This window comes from Pseudorca crassidens, chromosome 21 (assembly GCF_039906515.1).
Source record: "Pseudorca crassidens isolate mPseCra1 chromosome 21, mPseCra1.hap1, whole genome shotgun sequence".
NCBI classification, from domain to species: domain Eukaryota; kingdom Metazoa; phylum Chordata; class Mammalia; order Artiodactyla; family Delphinidae; genus Pseudorca; species Pseudorca crassidens.
In genome coordinates, this window is record NC_090316.1 from 20,465,853 (window position 1) to 20,484,761 (window position 18,909).

The following is an 18,909-nucleotide window of genomic DNA, read 5'->3' on the forward strand; positions in this document are numbered from 1 at the left end:
ACATCTGACTCATTAAGAGCCAAAGAAAAACAATCATTTGTCTTGTTCCATAATTAACTGCTGATGTGCCCCACTCTTCAAGCAACTGTTCTCATCAGAAAGCTGTACACAAAGCTTAAGTTTTCTCTAGATACATTCTTTGGGCTACTGCATTCAGACATGATACATAACTCACCATCAGTAAACAGCTTTGCTTGGCTAACAAATGGGCCACTTGTAAACATACTTTGGCTGCAGGCTTATTTTCATTTTTTATTTTTATGAATATGAATATTTTTATGAAATTATGCTGTGATGAGATACTCCATTTTAAAATTGCTAATTCTCCTGTTGCTTTCCCATGAGTTGGGAATATTGTGATGAGGGCTTAGTCTGGTTATATCAACATACGTTGTATTTTTTTTTAGCACAGTTACAGTGTCACAGTTTATTAAAATTTGATAATATAATTCACACCCCGATGTGCCTTAAAAAGCACACCAAAGTGCACTTTTCTTGTTTTGACATAGTGGGTATGAATTGGTAATATAAACAAATAATAAAATGTTGTGGTTCAGAGATATACATGGCACAACTGCTGTCGGGTCATGAAATGATGAGAATGCCATATGCAGTTTCTATAGCAGCTACTCAACTTTCCCATTGTAGTGCAAAGATAGCCATAGACAGTACATAAATGTTGTGGCTGCAATCCAATAAAACTTTATTTATGGACACTAAATGTTGAATTTCATAATTTTCACATGTCAGGAAATGCTCTTTTTTTCCCCCCAACCATTTAAAAACTGTAAAATCCATTCTCATGTCACTGGCCATACAAAATACAGGCAGCAGGCTGGTTTTGATCAGTAGGCCATAGTTTGCTGATTCTTGCTCTAGTAGATTTAACAGAATATGGTTAAGTCCAGAATTAATGGCTTAGGAACATGAAAAAATGATCGAATATCTTTTATCCAAAAGCTAGGTTTAGTAAAGGTTATAATGTTCCTCTTTTAGAAGTTATAAAATATATTAGTTCTTGGAGACAGAAACCAAAACCAAAAAATTGATACAAACTCTGAAATTCAGCAACTACAAACTGAAATTCAGCAACTACATGGCTATTTAAAAGGCAATCTTTATAAAAGATCGAAAGAAAAAGAAACCAATTAGATAGCTGCTAATTTGTGTTGACTTTAAAAGAAGCCACAGTAAGTTATACCAAATGCATTTACTTTGTACATCTTTCAGAATAAATGGGGAGACAGAAGTCCAGTCTTAACATCTAGTTGAGGTATGCATTAAAAAATAAGCCAACACTGTTGAAATGTAGAAGGCTCAGGTTGATTTTTTCAATTAAGAGATTAAAAATCATCTAGTTAATGAAGTTACTGAGTTATGTTCAGTTGCCCAAATTAAAAAAAAAAAAAACACAATAGCCCCCAAATATTTCTGAAACAAAATTACTAGTCATCAACATATATAAGAAAACATTTCTGAAGCCTTTATTTACAAAAGCTTTAAAAACAATCCCTCTGTTTCACAAATGTTTTGTTTAAAAAGGACCACCCAGTTACAGCATTGAAGTATCATGAATAAAGAATGTACAAGGGAAACAAACCAATGTGGCTAACATTTGGAGATTTGCTAATACTACTGATTGAAGTGCAGATAACACACATCATAACTTGTAGTCCATCATTTCAGGGCAGAGTTAATGATTACCAAAGTGTCTTCCTACACATGCTCTGATCTGGTCACATATTCTGCATGGCTAAATATTTCACAGTCTCTTTTGTCAATATATATAAAATAGGTTGCAAAGATATACACAAAAAAATAAACAAGCATTACACTCCTCAGGTAATTTTATTAGCTACACTGTATATAGCTAATAAATTTATATTTTTTGTATTTTGTTGTTTTGCACCAAATCTCTCCATTATTTATCTTTGTAGCAACTATGAAAGCACAAATTTTTTGTCTTCTAATTTAATCTGGTACAAAATATACCTAAAGACTTGCAATCTTTGGATTTTAATGAAATTGATTTGTGTAATCAACAAAGCAAGAGCATCATTAGGTATGGCTATAAAATTTTTAAAAATTAAAAATAAGGGTAAATAGCGATGGAATAAAAAGAAGCAGATCAAGGGAAGTGTGCTATCATAAAATAACCGCAGCTTCAACATCTTGGATACCAGTTTCTGGGCAGACACTAAACATCCAATCACAAAGGATTTTTCCTGAAGGGTGTAAAGCTGGTTTGAAAAATTCTTCAGTCACAGAGCAGCCTACACATGCCAATTAGAAACTGACAGACACTAGATGTGCTTGGGAGATTAAGTACTACATACAGAAACAGCAGTTACTAAGCTCCTCAGTAGTTTTTTTGTCTTTTTTTTTTTTGTAGTCTTGCTGAATCAACCATTTGCACAATGCATGTTCTATATTCTGTGGGTCAAAAGCAAGTAAATACTGTATAAAGTTGGCAGATGGTCATTTTTCCAGCTAAGAGCAAGAAAAGCCAAAACTGCTGATAAAACAGAGGATTTGAGTCAGAATCACTCTCTAAAGTGCAAAATTGATGGTCCACAATCTCAAATAGCTAAAACTCCTGCAGAATGGAAGGGAGACATGAAACAGGGAAATAAATTACAGTCAGTGCTAGTTAATTTAGGAAAGGGAAAAAAACCAAGCTCAAGTAATGTTGATCAAAGTATTCAATATGATGTACTGAATAGCTTTCCCCACTCTGTCACACACGCCTACTAACAAGTATATTAAGGCCAGATTTAACCTGAATGCTTTTCTATTTATTAAGATCTGAGATAGGAATGGTCATACTTAGTACTGAAAGGCAGAAAATAAAATGAGCTATGAGAGAAAAAAAAGTAATGTCTATTGTTCAAGGGATTCAACCAGAGATAAAACCTATATACAAGCATGTGCGTAGCTCAAATAAAATAAAAGAACTATTTCATGTCATGACTGCTTGTTGGCTTCCTCTTCATATGCATTCCCTGTGCCATTCTGTACATAGGATGAACCAGAACCAAGGCCATACAAATGACCACAATATTTGGCATCATCAATATGATCTTCAAAGAACATCTAAAAAGGAATTTTGGAAGAAAAAAAGATAATTTTAACCAAAAGGTACCACTGGTAATTTATATTTCAGCAATGTAAGTACTGACTGTTCATTAACTATAATGACAGCTCTTTTCTATGGTGCTCCTCTGAAGCCACACATTTAAATTAAACGTATAAGACTGACTTTCTCAAGAAGTACAGAGCTCAAAAGAAACCAAAGAAAAAGACTACCAAAAAAATGTATAAACACAACGCCTTTCCTATTAACACTCAGACCATTTTTGAGAATTTGTAACGGAAAAATGGCAGGCATTTTTATTCCATTAATTTAATAATCCTTAATCATGAGAATGAATAAAAATAGCCAGTAATGGGCAGGGGAGGGGAAGTTTAGGTTTATAAGTAGCCTTGAGTCTATGTGCAAGGCTAAGTTGGCTAAAAATAATCAAACCCCAAACATGTCTGGACAGCAAACCCTGAACATTCAGATTAGGTTATTATCCTTAATAAAGCCAAGAAAAATAAAGATAACAAATTAGTAGCAGAGAATCTACCATTAACTGAACCATAAAGGCATTTTTAAATACAAAACTGAGAACTCAAAACGTTGTCTTAATTCTCTAATGAAGCACTGGGAAGAAGTACAAAACAAAATATTTACTTGTCATGAACAGTCCAAATCACTTCTGAATCAATACCACTTGGCAAAATAGCTATATGCTTTCTATTGTATGTATTATTAATACATTTCTACAAAAAGTTTTAAATCCCCAGAAGTATTCTCAGTCATTTCTTTAATGTCTAAGAGGATATACTCAAAAGAATTCTACAGTGAATATTTTGCAAGAAGGAAAACTCTTCTGTAAGCAGAAAAGTCCACTCTGTTTTGTTTTTGCACAACTGGCTTTCTTTTCTTTGCATTTAGCTACAATGAAGTATACCTGTCACTTAACCTAAGAGTAGGCCTGGGTTCATTAAATTTCATTCTTCCATGCCTAACTTCTTTATATTTGAAGAACTTATCTCTGTCTTTTGCCAGTTAAGGAGTGTCTGCCCAGCATGGTTTTTGATTTAACTATTTCAGATTTAACCCCTTTAGAATTCAAAACCTCTTTGTAAGAATCTACTAAAAAGCATGAGTCCTACTCTGTAAATCCTCAAAGAACTGAAGAATGGTAAGAGCAAATAGTAGTTTCAGCAGCAGTTTAATACCTAAGAGAAGCCAATGCCAGGGAAAACTTAACATATGGATTCCTTGACTTGACAGAAGCAACACTGATGTGGCCAACAGAAAGTCCTCTGGAGTTCTCCCGTTAGTAATGTGTATGACCTTGGATAAAGGCTACCTGCATCTGGCCTCAGCTTCCTCACCTAAAAAATAATATGGTTGGACCTACATGACTTCTAAGGTAGTTTAAATTTTTTATTCTACAAAGAACTTATTTTTTTCATTGCCTTCTGAACTACATTTCAAGATGACTTATGATGACTTTTGATTACTTTCATTCAAGTGTAGTGAGTATGACTTATATGGTACTTATAATTATATACTTCACTTAATATGTACTTATTGCCCCAAAACTTTTGCCATTAGATTTTAATGTTCTCAACCTAACCACCAACTGAGAAAAATGCACTGATGTCTCCATACTTCTCTCATTTTGAAAAAGGCCATTCCTGTGAGCAATGAGTCAGATCCTGCCTGATGCTGTGGTCCTATCCGTTCCAGCTCTAACTGTTCAGCAACTTCCTGTAAACCACCCTACAAGAAAGAAAAATGGCTTGTCAAAAGAAAGAAACATTGCAACACTCGAATTCACAAATTACATAACTTAGACAATGACCAAAATAGAAATGAACTTCAGTATGTAAAGATGGACCTTATGAAGATCAGCAAAAAAACAGAGAATGTGAATTACTGATGTATTTGTTGAATGGGGGAGATGTTTATAATTTAATAAATGAGATCCTAATTGGGAAAATTTATCTTCATCATACTCTTTAAGGCATGTGGCAGGCAAATAACTTCCCTAAAGATATGGGGGAAGCAGATCATATATAAGGTAACAGGTACACCGGGTAACATTTGCCAAGTACATCCAGTCCCTCTATCATCCATCAATTATTATAAAACTGACTGTAGGCAGTTACTTCAAATTTTCTTAAGCTTCACACCAATCTATCTCTAAATAGTTTCATCTAAATAATTTGCACAAAACAAAGCTGTTATAATTAAATCCATAAGAATTCACTAAGTGCTTAACTATGGTTTTGTTAGTTTAAAAAGGTTATGTTGTTATAAGAATACAACTCCTTAGAAGGGTCTGCTAAACACCCTATGTAAATATTGCTAGGATTAAAAAAAAAGATAATGAGATTGAAAGAAAGGAAGAGAAAGAATACAAGAAAAGAAGGAGAGAGGGAGTGAGGGAAGGAGAATAAAGAGGGGGAAAATGGGAGGAGAGAAAGTAAAGAAACATCAGGACCAAGGACACACACAAATTTCTCTGAATTGTTAAGGCCTCTACCACCAAACTAGCCCTTCTCTACAACACAGCTTGAAACAGTGCTTTGCACAGCAGCTGCTTCAGAGCTAAAAATAGCACAAGGATTAGGTATCATTAGCAGCTGCTTAGGAGAGCAACAGAATAGAGCTATTCAGTACCACTGACTATAGGTTAAAAAGTACCTTTGTCATTAACCTAAATTTTAACACTGCTGTTAACTCGGGGCATATTCAGAATACCTAATATGCTTAGAAATTTTTCAACAACATACACATAATGAACAATAATTCGGTTCTCTGTTCCCCAAAACTGTCATTGTACAGACATGTCAATTTTAAAAAGGATTTCCACAGCCAGATTAAAACATTTACACCTTGGATTCTCAGCACACAATACTTTCAGGGGGTACCCTTTCTAGAGTAATGAGGATAACCAACTGTAAGTTCACTTGAGTCACAGTAGTCTCTTCAAATTGCACAGAATTCTGCTGTTCTTTGGTGCTACAAACGTGAAGTAATATTTCTTAAAAATTTCCCTGGTTATATGCTATATCCTGTAATGAGGCAAGCAAACTTTGGACAAAAGACCACTCTCATGATTATCAGTTCATCTGTCAAAAGCAAAGTTTCCTTATTCAATTCCTAAATTATTTCTTTCTGCATAAAACTCTTGAAGTTTTTACCATCTCCTAAAAGTATAACCTTCCTTGCACTTCTAAAAAGCTGGTGAGGAGAAAACTTGATTAACCTTGATGTAGGTTCTATGAAGCAACCACTTTACATAAACATTTTTCCTGAATTACAGCTTAAACACAAACACACCAGAAAAAACAAAACCACTATATTCCTTAGGAGTCTGTACCCCCGTAATGAATTCATTCTAAGACTAAAGGAGCACTTTTTCCTTAATAAAGACACTTTCTTTTCTTTTTGAAAGAATTAATGTTCAGAAGTAACAAATCATTACACACATGGTAAGCAGTGTCAGAATGTAAGCTGCTGTCTAGACAGGACCTACCCAATCACTAGCACTTACTACTAACAAGCTGACATCTATGGGCCAGGGGAGGGGAAAAAAGCCCTTTTAGCTATGTAATTTACTCCTAGTAACATGACCCTATGACTAGACCCAAGAAAATAATCTCTCATGAAGGTAAGCTGAAGGAGAAACTCTTTCTGCTACACAACTGACTATATCTGCACATTGCTGGCCACTTCAGACTTTATCTTGCATGGAAAGATTATGTGCCTGTTGCAAGAGAGTGAGAACTTGGACTTCTGTGCCTGAGAGGCTCAGATTCTGTGCTAGTTTATGTTCAATCTGGCAAGCAATGACAAAAATCTGATCTTCTGTTTAAATCTTGTTGAAAATTTATTCTGCCAATCTATATTGAAGCTCTGAAAAAGGATTTCCTATAAACTTATTTATGCAAAAAAGGAATCAAATAATCAGATAATGTAACCGCATTTAACATAAAACTTAAAAATAGGGTTTAAATCAATATCCCAACCCAGCACCTTGTAAGTCAGTCACCCATTCTGAAAGAATACTGTGCTGATTACAGATAAAGACATTCGAAGCCTTACTTTGAGATTTTTGCAGCTCTTCATGAGGTACTTCACATCATAAATGACAGGAAAAAACAATCGAAGGATCTCAAAAAAGTCAAGTTCTTCTTCAGGCAAGTTAGAATTGGTCAGGATTTTGATTAAGTAGCCAAAGTCATAACCACTACAAAAGGGTGAAAGAATAAAGAAGAGGGACCATAAATACCACAGAAATGAAAAGATAAATTTTTTTCTGATACAACTTTTAAGTGAGTCACACTGTAGGCGGAAAAAAAAAAAAGAATGAACCAGAAAAAAGTACACAGAATAAAAGAGAAAATAAACATGTTTACAATTATAATGGGAAAAAAATGCCATCTTTTACAGTGTCATTTCATCATTCAGGGATACCAATATACAGAGATCTCTACCACCCTCCTAAGCGTGTAGTCACTGAACTACTATTTTGCTAATCCTTGAATAGAACTCTCTAAAGAGTATCAAACTGTCCATAGCAGATAGCTCAAAAAATAAAGATGAAAGGAAACTTGGCAAAAATGTCAAATGACGCAGGAAAACTGGCATTCAGAAGGCAAAAATAATTCATATCTTCCCATCATTTACATAACAAGGTCATACACTTCAAAAACCCAAACGGTAATTCCCTAACAAAGTATCTTCACTTCCCTTAAGTGATTTTATTAATGATACTCTCTTCCCTCAAAATTTTGTTCCTATGTCAATCCCCAAGAGATACTAATGGTAATGTTGAACCTTGAAGCGAAGGTAGTAAAGGCTGAGAACTAGTATCTAGAAAATAAAAAACCAACTCCCACACTCAAATCAACACCTCCTCTCCCTACTGTTTGGCTTTTCCACAGCTTTATATCAATACCTCTCTACACTCCCGTGCCACAATCACACCCCTTCTTTTCCCTGTCTACCTTTCCTTTAAGGACCTCCCACAGGATGCCTTCCCTCAAGAGCTCAGCTCCCGCAGATTTCTCAGACAAGCTGTTTTCTTGTACTTCCCTTTAAAGCACATGTATTGTTTTCTCCACGTTTAAAGGGTAGGTGTCACATCTTAATTTTTTTTCCTTATGGCACAGAGTTGGGACTCAAATGATGAGAGATGCTATTTAACATATCTTTCAGGGGAGATTACAAATAAAATTTTTATTCAATGTTTAGAATTTCACTTCTTACTTTAAAAAGAGAAAAAAATGTTTTTACATTGAAGACCATTAAAGAATATCAAGGAATAAACAATAAACAGCAGAAACCTTTAAATTTCTGGTACCTAACAAGGAAGTAACTAACTTTGCTGTCTACCTAAAATATGTCAGTATGTTTGCTTAGCATCAATACTAGTAAAACGAAGATCATATTAGAGTTTAGGATTTATAAATTTCTTCAACCAGTCTTTATTTACTAGAAATAGGTTAGAATATGAAGAAAATATTTAATGACATTTAGTAGAATAAAATCTTAACATATCTTGACAAATACTCAAATATATCAGAGTCTAATCCAGACTCTAAACTCTAAGAAGACATGACCCCTTTCTGTTTTTGTTCATCTTATCCTAGTACCTAGCATAGGGTATTTGCTCAGGGTATTTTTTGAAAGAAAGAACCTGTCATACATAGTAATAAAAAAACAGGACTATGCTTTCCAGTTCTTTTGTATCTTCATGACCAGGAAAGTAAAAAAAAAAGAACTCAAAAAACGTTCCTGAAATTACCAGAGACTTAAGCCTCATCTCCTGAGGTATAGGCTCAAATGGAGAACAGAGAAAAAAGATGATAGGTGGAAATTGGTATGCTCAATACTCCAACTCAAAAATTACTGCTTAGTACTGCATTGAAGCTGACAGTATGAACAGTCCTTCACTATTCTCATTCATTACACAGGCCAGCACTGGAAATTCTAAAGCACGCAGAAACTCTTTTTTTGTTTTAAATGTGTGAAGTGGACCAAGTATAAGAACATTAATATATGCAAAATGCAGTGATTTTTAAAACAGTAACAAGAAGCCAAATAAAATTCCCAAGGTCACTATTAGTCCCTGGGCTGCCAATTTAATTTAGTTTACTTAGATAGGAAAATTCTTTCTCTTACCTAAAAGTCTATATTTACAAAATGGAATTAATTTCCTTTCCAGAAATTCTCTTCAACAATCTGATTTTATTTTATGATAAGAAAGAATTTAAAACTACCACTTATTGAGAATTTACTGTGTGTAAAGCACTTTACTAGATGCTTTAAATATGTTATTATCGACCATTAAAACAATTCTGTAAGATAATTCTTCTAAGTGATTTCTTCCTGACACTCTATTAAAAAAAAAAAACATTAAAATCCACCACAGAGACCCACCCCTAGCTTTCTCTTTGCCATTTTTTTTCCATAGCACTTAATCACCATCTAACAAACCACAATATACATCTCATCATTTTAAAAAATTGTCTGCCTACTCCCACCGGAATGTAAACTCCATGAAATGATTTTACTCTATTTTGTTCGTAGCTTAATGCCTAGAATCTTACCACAGTGCTTGGCATATGGTAGATAATAAATAACTTTTTTGAAAAATGAATAAATGTTTTCATTCTAAGGCTTAGAAATGTTAAATAACCCTAGGTAACAAAGATTCCAAATGGCACTGCTGAATTTAAACCAAGGTCTATTTTTCCAGCCTGTGCTCTTTCCACATGCAATACTGTCTCTTAGTCCAAAATGGATCCCATATCATTAAATTCATCTTTAAGCAGACCAACATTAGCCTGTCAAGAGTTAGGAGACTGCTACATGGCAGCCAATTTTTTGTAACTAAGCCTGAAATTGCTGACACAGTGACCCAAGTGAAGTGTGAAGCAGCCAGGAAATGATAACACAAATGCCATTTTCAATGTAATCTTTTTACCTATGAAATGATAACCATTTGACCCCTTCACAGAGGACTACTCCTGATGTCATAAGAAGTTCTGCAAAGTACTGGGTCTCAATTCCTTCCTCCTCATGTTTTTTAAACTGGATACCAGATGTTGTTAGTAGCTCTATAGAGTCTTGGGCATACATGTCCTCCCTGGCAGAAGAAAAAGAAAAACATTCAAAAGTGCCATACTTCAAACTGTTTTTCTCCCACTTATATCTACAACTACAGCGCCAGAAATATCAAGAGAGAGAATGGGCTTGGGCCCATTTATTCCAATGCTTCACATATATGGAATGAAAACACAACTTAAGTACAAAGGTCATTTAGTATTTTAGAAAAATGTTCATGTGGTAAGTAATCATTCACAACAGTCCAATGGTGAGATTTTCATCTTTACTATCAATTTCATTAGCCTTTCACAAGTTAAGTAAATTTAACTGGATTTGAAACAAAGGGTCTTCTTCTAACCAGTGGCTACCACCACAAAGTAAGAGACGTGTTCTTATCGGGGGCTTTCAGTCTCAGCAGCCCTTTTAATGCTGCCAAATGGAGCTGCAGGCCCCGGGGGTGAAGGCCTGTGTCTATCTCCCGGGCTCTCAGCAGGAAAGAGACTGAGTAGAAAACATCTGCTGTGGCTGAGTTAAACCACATTCCGTCTTAAAGAAAAAGGAGATGCCTCCTCTCACTAATGATGAGCCTTTCAAATAGCTCTAATAAGCAGTAAACTGTTTCAAATGAAGGGCTCTGCTAGAATAGCATTAATTTCTTCTTCTAACAACCTTACTCCTAGAAGATTACCTCCCAAAAATCAAGCCAGGAAATCTAAATATAAACCAATCTTTCAAGATTTTACTTAAGCCAAAAAGAAAGCCATCTCTAATTTCTAAGCACAAACACACAGGTATCCAAAACATTATATTAAATCAAAAAGGTGATCAAAATGAAAGTATGTTCCTGAGAATAAATGAAAAGTATTTCATGCATTGCCCACTGGTTGTTTCCTTTTATTTACTTTTAAAATTGTGAGAATACTGGTTTTTACCACTTAGCAAAAAAAAAATTCTACAAAAGCTTTAATAAAACCAAAAGGAACATTACACTTAGGCCAAAAAGTATCCTTATGGTCTACTCTCTGGAAATCAATTTACTATTAAATGTCTTTGAAAAATAACAAAACTAGCAACTGAAATATTTAAAAACAGAGAGGAACCACAACGATCACTGTAAGTCAAAATTCCCTGGAAAATTTCCCTGGAAAACCCTTGTTACAGAAGGGTATCTGAATAAATCCAAGTTTTTTCATTACACAACAGATATTACTGTCCTTATTATACTAAAATATGTACCTTAAACAAGTAGAATCTCACTCATCATGCCCCAATGCTAAGAGACATGCTTTAGCAATTATAACCAACCAAAGGCATACCAGATTCTTTCTCCAGGCACACATTATTCTGGGCCATATGTTCACTTTACTTTTATTGTAGTTTATTATCTCTCTCTCAATCAGAATTTAAGCTTGAAGAGGGCAATAATTTTTGTCTGTTTTGTTCAATGTTATATCACCAAGGAGTACTGCACTATTCAAGTCAGTATTTCCCAAACCTGACCAATGATAACAATCGCTCAGAGAACTTAGTAACAATATGGATTCCCAAGTCCCACACCTGGACCTAATGAATCACAGCCTCCAGGAGAGAGACCTGGATGAGTACCTCTGGTGTTTTATGATCAAGTATCAAATTATACTTTAATTTTCATGTACATATCAACTCCAAATTCAGTTTAGAGCAAATTCCCAAACATTGGACTTTGGCAATAGAAAGCTGACAGAAGAGTTATAGAAACACTAAGTTATAATGACTATGACCAACTTTCCCCAACACTATGTCCCTGGGGCCTAGCACAGCTGCTGACACATTCATTCTAGGCACTCAATAAAAAAGTCAATTTTCATCTTTCTTCAAAATATCCAAGATTCATGGTGCTCTTTCTCCACATTAGGTAGAACTGGTTTTATCTTCCAACTGACCCTTTCTACTTAAATAATATTTTTCACTGTATCCTTAAACATCTATTAAGATATTAACATTAGTATGAATGGTGGCAAAACTACAGTAGCCCTCTCTGTATAAGAAAAAAACGTCTTTCAGAGATTGTAATAATAAAGCAGTTATTATTAGAACAAGGATGTTTCTAGAAAAGAAAAATGTCAACTTTACCAAAACTGAGACACTTAATGGTCACCTACTCACGTAATGCGATCACAGCAGTATCTTAGTAAAGACCAATGTTCTAATGATCAGCTTGGAAAAAAGGTAACATGGAACAAATGAAATGGTAAAGAACTGATTTTAAAAAGGGTTATCTTTTGGGAAAAGGATAAAAGGGAATTTTTGAAACTACAGTACATATAAATGGTTATTATCAGTTTTAATATAGATGAGTACCTTTCACCCTCTACCAAGTTCTGGAGCGTATATTATTAAATTCAACAGAGTAAAAACAAAGAGTCAGGCTAAACATAATGCAATTAGAAGCCATACTATTGCATCATTGACAACACTACCCTCTGAATTCATCAGCCCTGCTTTTCTTTAGATCTTATATGCTAAGTATCACATTACAGAGAATGGAAGTTCTTACGTGGCACTACCATTAATTGTCCTACAGCTTCTTTTACAGTTTTTCAAATCGGATGTTAGATCATATGAAACAATCAGAGGCAGTCAAATAGAAGGATAGTGCAGTATAGTAATATACTCAAAATGTATTAAGCATTTCCCCATCTCACAGTCAGTCTGTAAACAATCTGCCCTTACCCCAAAACACTGGAAACTTCCCTAAGCTATCAAGACTACTCGTACCAATGATACAGAAGTATTGTGAGTAAAGAAACTGGGTTTTGACCCAGGGCTTGAGTTAGAATTCCGATTCTGAATTGTTTCTAAAAGAAACACCAGGCTCAAAGATACTATTACTTCTCCCATATATAACTTACAAAAGGTTTTGTGGACTGACCTAAGAATATATATTGATTTAAAAGGAAAATGCACCCAAGTTTCCAAGAACTATCTTACCACCTGTGACGTGTAATCTACTCATACACTGGAGTATGACCGTAATAAAAATCTCTTCACAAGGATAACTGTTACAACAAAAACATATATATTGCAAATTGCACTCAAAGTTTGAAAGCAAAATTAATGTTGTAAGATAATTTTTTCAATCAAGAAGTATTTTCAATACCCAGTTTTCCAAATTTCAAAATAGTGGCAGTCATACTTTTCAAATAACATCTCTAAAACTCAAAGTATTTGCATTTAAGTCTTCTTTAGCCTAATTTTTTTGTCCCATGATAAAAAGAAACGCAAACTTTTGAAATTTTAGGTTTTAAATATTTCCAGGATAATGACACCAAATTCAGTTAGAATTTCATTTGTCATACTTGAGGGAAATTAATTCCTAAAATTAAACTAAAAAAAGAAGTTTGGGTTAAATTTATTTCCCACTTACGTCAAATTAAATTTAAAATTAAACTGCCAAGTTGAAGTTCCTGGAGGGTATTCTCCTTGCTCATTCATAAATGTCAATCCTAGCTGAATTATCTTCAACAAGTCCACATTACACCGCAATAGTTGGTACTGATAGTCAGCATTGCTCCTGAATTCTCCAATGGGTCTTGCAACCACACCTGGAAACTCGGTGTCCTGTAAAATAGTTTTAAGGTTCATTATTTACTAAATGGTCGAAACTACAATCCACATATTCCTAGAATAAATAATTAATTTGGGGTACAAGTCAAAGAATCCTGTTATAGATTATATTCTACACAATTCACGTTCAATTGCAAAGTACCTTTTAACTAGGAAGAGCATTACTTTTTAGAACCATAAAAGAAAACTCTGCACACTTAACGACTTCTTCTTACTTTAAATATCATATTAGTAAAAAACTACTATGTATTAGATACACATAATAATGCAACTGAGTACTCTATTCCCAAGGAAGGGAGAAAAAGTCACAAATTCATGTTTCTCAACCGGTGTGTGAAACTATGCTCACAGTATTCTAGTGTTAAAACCAATGAAGAACTGTTTAAAAAGAATGGAAGATGCACCATACTTTCCGATTGCTTTTCTGAAGTAAGGTTTATCTAAACACCAAAACCCTCCTAATTTCTTGGGCTAAAACAGTACTCTCTCTACAGTCCAGAGAAAGCACATCCTTAAAAACTGCTAAAAACTGCATGCCACCACTCATTCCTGTAGAATGTTAAACACATCTCTAATGCTGTCACTCCTTATCATCTGAGAAAGAAATGATCACTATGAATTCCTACTAGAAAAAAATAATAATTTCATTCTAATTGTAAGTACATCTATTAAATAGGACATTATCTATGTACACTCAAATATTCATATTTTAACCAATCAACCTGCCCCTCCCAAAAAAAGAGTATTAATTTATTTGTATTAAATATACTAAGAAAATAATATATCAGTTTAGTATTAAAATTCAAATTAGGAAACTAAGAACAAAATCTAAATACCAACTCATATGAAGCAGTAAAGAAATTAAAACTTTTCTAAATTCAGTGCAACTCAACAACCACTTTATTGGACGCTATGTGTTACGCTAGGTGTCAGGGAAGAAAGGATGATTAAGACACTAATCTCTTACTTCTCGAAGCTAATAATCTAGAAAACAGTAGAGAAGCCAAAACACAATAGTAAAGAAGCAAAATAATTAACTGAATAGACAAGCTAAGCAGATTGAACAGTATGTGCAAAAGTAGAAATGCTTAACAGTACAGTGTGTCCACGGAACTCCACTGGTAATTAAAAAACAAACAAAAAACTGCAGATCAACAATGCTTCACTGGGAAATGTGAATTTTTTTGTTTGAGAAAGACATTCAGGAGTTCCATCTGGTATTAATATTAGGCCTTAATGTTGCTAGGAGCAGACCTGGCATTCACAGCTAGGTCCTAGCATTCTTCTGCTGAATATAAACAGTTTCACACTATAACATCAGACAAGGCCAGTCTGTAATCATGACTGAACATACGCAAAAACACAGACATTTGTCCAAACCACAAAAATGACCAAACATCTTTCTATCTTGGCTGAGTGACTGTTGCTTCTTTATGGCTTTAGCCCCACTCCAGTCTTCTCTCATTCTAGTTGAGACTCAATAAGATACCCTATCATGGAATTACCCGAGCTTACTAACAGCATCCAGTTCAGAGCAAAGCCCTGCTTCCTTATTCCTTTCCTAAAACCACCTGCCACAAGCACAAATCCTAGAAGTCCTTTCTAACACTCTCTTACTCAAATGCCCCATGGTTCTAAGAATGCATTTTCCCTCAGTGCAATGAGTAAGAAACCCAACTTGTCATATTACAGGTGTGTTCTTGGTGGTCTTTATTTGGAGGTCATTGACAAAATTCTTTTTATAATTAAATTAATCACTAAAAAAAATCAGGCAGAAGGGCTGAATTCAAGATGTTTAAAATCCCCTTTCCTCTTTCATAAAAAGCATTTTAAGGATTTTGCTCATAGGCATACCATAGCAACGTAATTATATTTTCGGATAACTTGACGAATTTTCTTCATCTCTTCATCCAGGTTGCAAGCCCAAACTTCACAAATTCTTTGGCTATGATCTACAGTCGCTGCTGGCATAGTGAGGGCACAAGGAGTCTAGCTGCCAAGCATCAAAATGTTATACTTGATTGAAGATTTGTTTCGTAAAATACTTTATCCTTTATTTATGTACCTGTCAAAATAAAAAACAACTATATGAAGAATCTGAATCACAGAATAATTGAGTTGACAGAAACCTAAGAGATTATCTATTCACAGTCCTTGCTTTATAAGAAAATCAAAGTTTAGAAAGTGACTTGTCTAAAGTCACACAGCTAATCAGTAGGAGAAAAAGGACTACAACACAGGTTTCCTGGTTCTAATATGTTATGTAAAAAGTGTTTTTTGTGTACATACTAATCATTTTTAAAATTTTTTCATTACTTAAAAATTGCTATAAATTCAACTCACTCTCTGAATAAAACTTTATAAAGACATCCCTTTCCAGAAAAAAAAGGAAAAGTGACATGCTGATACACATGTGAAAAGATCAGATCAGATGTTACTAGGGCAAAGATAGTATTTACTTTTATTCCTCATTAACTGAACATTCAAAGTCTGATTTAACTACAAAATCTACTGGAATTTATTCAAGTCAGATTGGAGGGGCCAAAAGTAAACCAATTAAAAAAAAAAGTTCTTTCTGCAATAAGTGACAGCCACAGAAACTGTTTCCATGTCTGTAACTGTGCATGGGAGAAAGAAAAAAAGCAATAGAGGGTCTGCATTTCAAATTTTTTCTTTCTAATTTCCTAAAAACCAGAGCATTTTCCCTGGTTACCAAACACACATGTCACGTTTCTGGTCCCTAAACACAGGTTTCATGGTATATAATGAGAGCAGTACAGACCAACATTGATTCTTGAGCAGGGAAATTCCAGATGCGCTTTCATTTTTCACACAACTTTGAAAAAAATCATAACAGAAAGTGTAAAAAAGGGAATTATGACCGCCCCTTCTAAACTCTGCAGTCACAAATGTGACCTCGAGTGCTCTAAGAACAGAAACCAAAGATCCAGGGGCTCCTTCCTTTATAACCCTCTTCGCTAAACACAAACACAAACACACACACACAGTGGAAAGACCCTGTAGTTGAACACTGCTTTCCTCCACCTCTCTCTACTACAGTTCCAGAAGCCCCGAAGAGGCATCAGAGGCCCCCTCTCTTTACTGGAGGTAGCATCTCCGAACAGCGGGTTCCCAACGAAACGCGAGGACAGTACAGACACACTCAAGTCACAGATAACTCTCTTCCCTGGCAGAAAGCCAGAGCGAAGGTGCTGATAACCATTGACCGGAGCCGGATGGACTCCCAAGCACCGCTGCGTGAAGGAATACGAGAAGCTAAGGATCTAGGCCACCGCCCTCCACTCCCAATTTCCGCCCCACAGCATCGAAGCACCAGGTACAAAGCCTTCGCGTCATCACTCTGCGCCACCCCGTTGACATACCCCCCAGCCCCAGTTACCCTCCCCCCTCCCCCCGCCGCCCAGCCCTTAGCTAGCTGCACTCCAGCTGGCGCCATCGCGCACCCGCTTAGGTTCGTCATTCCCGCCCCCTTTCTACTTCTCCAACCCGCCCCTCCCCCCGCAAGTCTGTGGCAAGATCTACTTGTGTCGCTGAGCTCGCACTTCTCCTCCTCCTCCTCGCCATAGAGACAGCACCCAACGGCGGCGGGGGTGGCGGCAACGACGGCGGCGGCGGCGGGTGCCCCATAGACACCTCTCGCCCGGCAAGGGGGAAAGGGGAGCCGGAGCTGCACCGCACCGCGCTGCGCCGTCGCTTCTCGCACGTCCAGGCGGGGGCGCCAGATGATGACGCGACACGCAGAGAGGGCGGGGCACGCAGGTGACGGAAGCTGGGGTGGTGGAGAGCTGCGCGGTCAGGCGTCCTGACTGGCTGGTTGGGGCGTCAGGGCAGTGAAGGGAGGACTGCCGGTCCCGGGCGGCGAGTTCCCTGTCTCCAGCTGTCCGCAGACAGAACATGCCCCCCTGACCCCGAGGACCCCCGGCCGGGTTTGCTTAGAGAAGACGCGGCTCCCCAGCACTTGGGCTGGGGCGTCCCTGCCCGCTCCTCCTCTGTCGCTGGGGAACCGCCGGGCTGAGCAGCTGGGAGAAGCAGGCCAGAGCCTTCTAGGGCCTCGGGCCCGGGGACCCGTGGAGGATGAGCTGGCTCTTTCCCCTGACCAAGAGCGCCTCCTCCTCCGCGGCTGGGTCCCCCGGTGGTCTCACCAGCCTCCAACAGCAGAAGCAGCGGCTGATCGAGTCCCTCCGGAACTCACACTCCAGGTGACTGGTCGCCGCCTCTCCGACAGGAAGAAAAAGTAGGGCGGGAGGGCGGGCTGGTCCTAACTACACTCGCAGCTCCTCAGGCCGACTCCCGCCAGCTGCCGCCTTTTGACCTACCTCCCTTCGTCCTGCCTCTCACGCTTGCTCTCCTATCCCTGACCCACGTTCAGGATTTTCTTCCGGGCCCTCCTTCCCTCCGTCCCGCCCCACCACTGCTCAGCTCCTCTAATTGCGATTTGCTCATCCCTCCTGACAACAGCGCTGCTGACTGTAATCTATCTCATAGTCTGTCTCCAGTATGCCTTGCTTTGCCCGGCTTCCTCACTAATCTTTCCCTTTGCCCACCTGTTTGCCGCGTTGGCAGAATTGTTAAAATTCTGTACTTGGGTAAAAAGAATCGTGAAGAGTGATCTCCAAGTTTCACAAATAGTGGACCATTTTTGAAAAAAACCCAAAACTGTTTCAACATTAAAGAGAAGGGAAGACAGTTTTCACCAGTGAGTTCTTCTCTGGGAGTGACATACTCAATCCTCTGAAGTGTCTAATAGAAGATTTACCCCGTTCTAACCACCTCCCCCCAGCTGGCAACTATCAGTCTCTGTTCATTTCTCACTTCGTTATTCTTGTTCCCACACTCGGGAATTGCCTTAGAGTCATCTTGATTGTTCTTTTGGCGTTGTATGAGTTGTTCATTTCCAGCGTGGTCAGATTAGAAATATTTTGCAATTCAAATTAATTCAACTGTTTTTATTGTAAACTGGTTTGCTGCAGCCCTTTATATTGCAAAAATCTGTGACCTCTAGTGGTTTTTAAAAATTAGAACTGCCTCTTTATATTATATGGATTTTGCAAGTATATTTACTTGAGTGTCAGCACGTATTTTAATGTAAAGATGTCAACATCTTA

At 36.9% G+C, this 18,909-nt stretch overlaps 2 protein-coding genes and 1 long non-coding RNA gene across 4 annotated transcripts in view; 2 read left to right on the top strand and 1 right to left on the bottom strand.

Annotated features, from left to right (window-relative positions):
- Window positions 1–1,460: 1,460 nt before the first annotated feature.
- Window positions 1,461–18,143, bottom strand: CNOT7 (CCR4-NOT transcription complex subunit 7). 2 transcript variants are annotated; one of them, XM_067722080.1, is made up of 7 exons: window positions 18,121–18,143; window positions 15,638–15,848; window positions 13,584–13,777; window positions 10,056–10,217; window positions 7,169–7,313; window positions 4,727–4,837; window positions 1,461–3,093 (listed from the first exon to the last, which is right to left on the bottom strand). In XM_067722080.1, the coding sequence occupies exons 2-7, from the start codon at window positions 15,752–15,754 to the stop codon at window positions 2,965–2,967; spliced, it is 858 nt and encodes a 285-aa protein (XP_067578181.1). In that variant the 5' UTR covers window positions 15,755–15,848; window positions 18,121–18,143; the 3' UTR covers window positions 1,461–2,964. The 2 variants fall into 2 exon arrangements, with proteins under 2 accessions (XP_067578181.1, XP_067578180.1); XM_067722079.1 differs by lacking the exon at window positions 18,121–18,143 and adding an exon at window positions 17,327–17,522.
- On the top strand, window positions 3,041–5,061 carry LOC137216165 (uncharacterized). The gene is made up of 2 exons (XR_010939621.1): window positions 3,041–4,484; window positions 4,746–5,061. It is a non-coding gene; the product is annotated as an uncharacterized lncRNA (long non-coding RNA).
- VPS37A (VPS37A subunit of ESCRT-I) overlaps window positions 17,552–18,909 on the top strand; it is a 38,846-nt gene continuing 37,488 nt past the window's right edge. Inside the window, exon 1 of the mRNA XM_067722074.1 lies at window positions 17,552–18,003. Within this exon, the coding sequence (XP_067578175.1) occupies window positions 17,879–18,003 (125 nt within the window). The 5' untranslated portion in view covers window positions 17,552–17,878. The remainder of the gene's footprint in view (window positions 18,004–18,909) is intronic.

What these genes read in the sequence shown, in the direction of transcription:
- CNOT7 (XM_067722080.1), bottom strand. Translation starts at nt 15,754, where the DNA reads ATGCCAGCAGCGACTGTAGATCATAGCCAAAGAATTTGTGAAGTTTGG. An exon ending in AATTTTAAATTTAATTTGAC is followed by an intron (nt 10,218 to 13,583) that starts GTAAGTGGGAAA and finishes TTCTTCTGCCAG; the next exon opens with GGAGGACATGTATGCCCAAG. An exon ending in AGAGCTGCAAAAATCTCAAA is followed by an intron (nt 4,838 to 7,168) that starts GTAAGGCTTCGA and finishes TCTTTCTTGTAG; the next exon opens with GGTGGTTTACAGGAAGTTGC.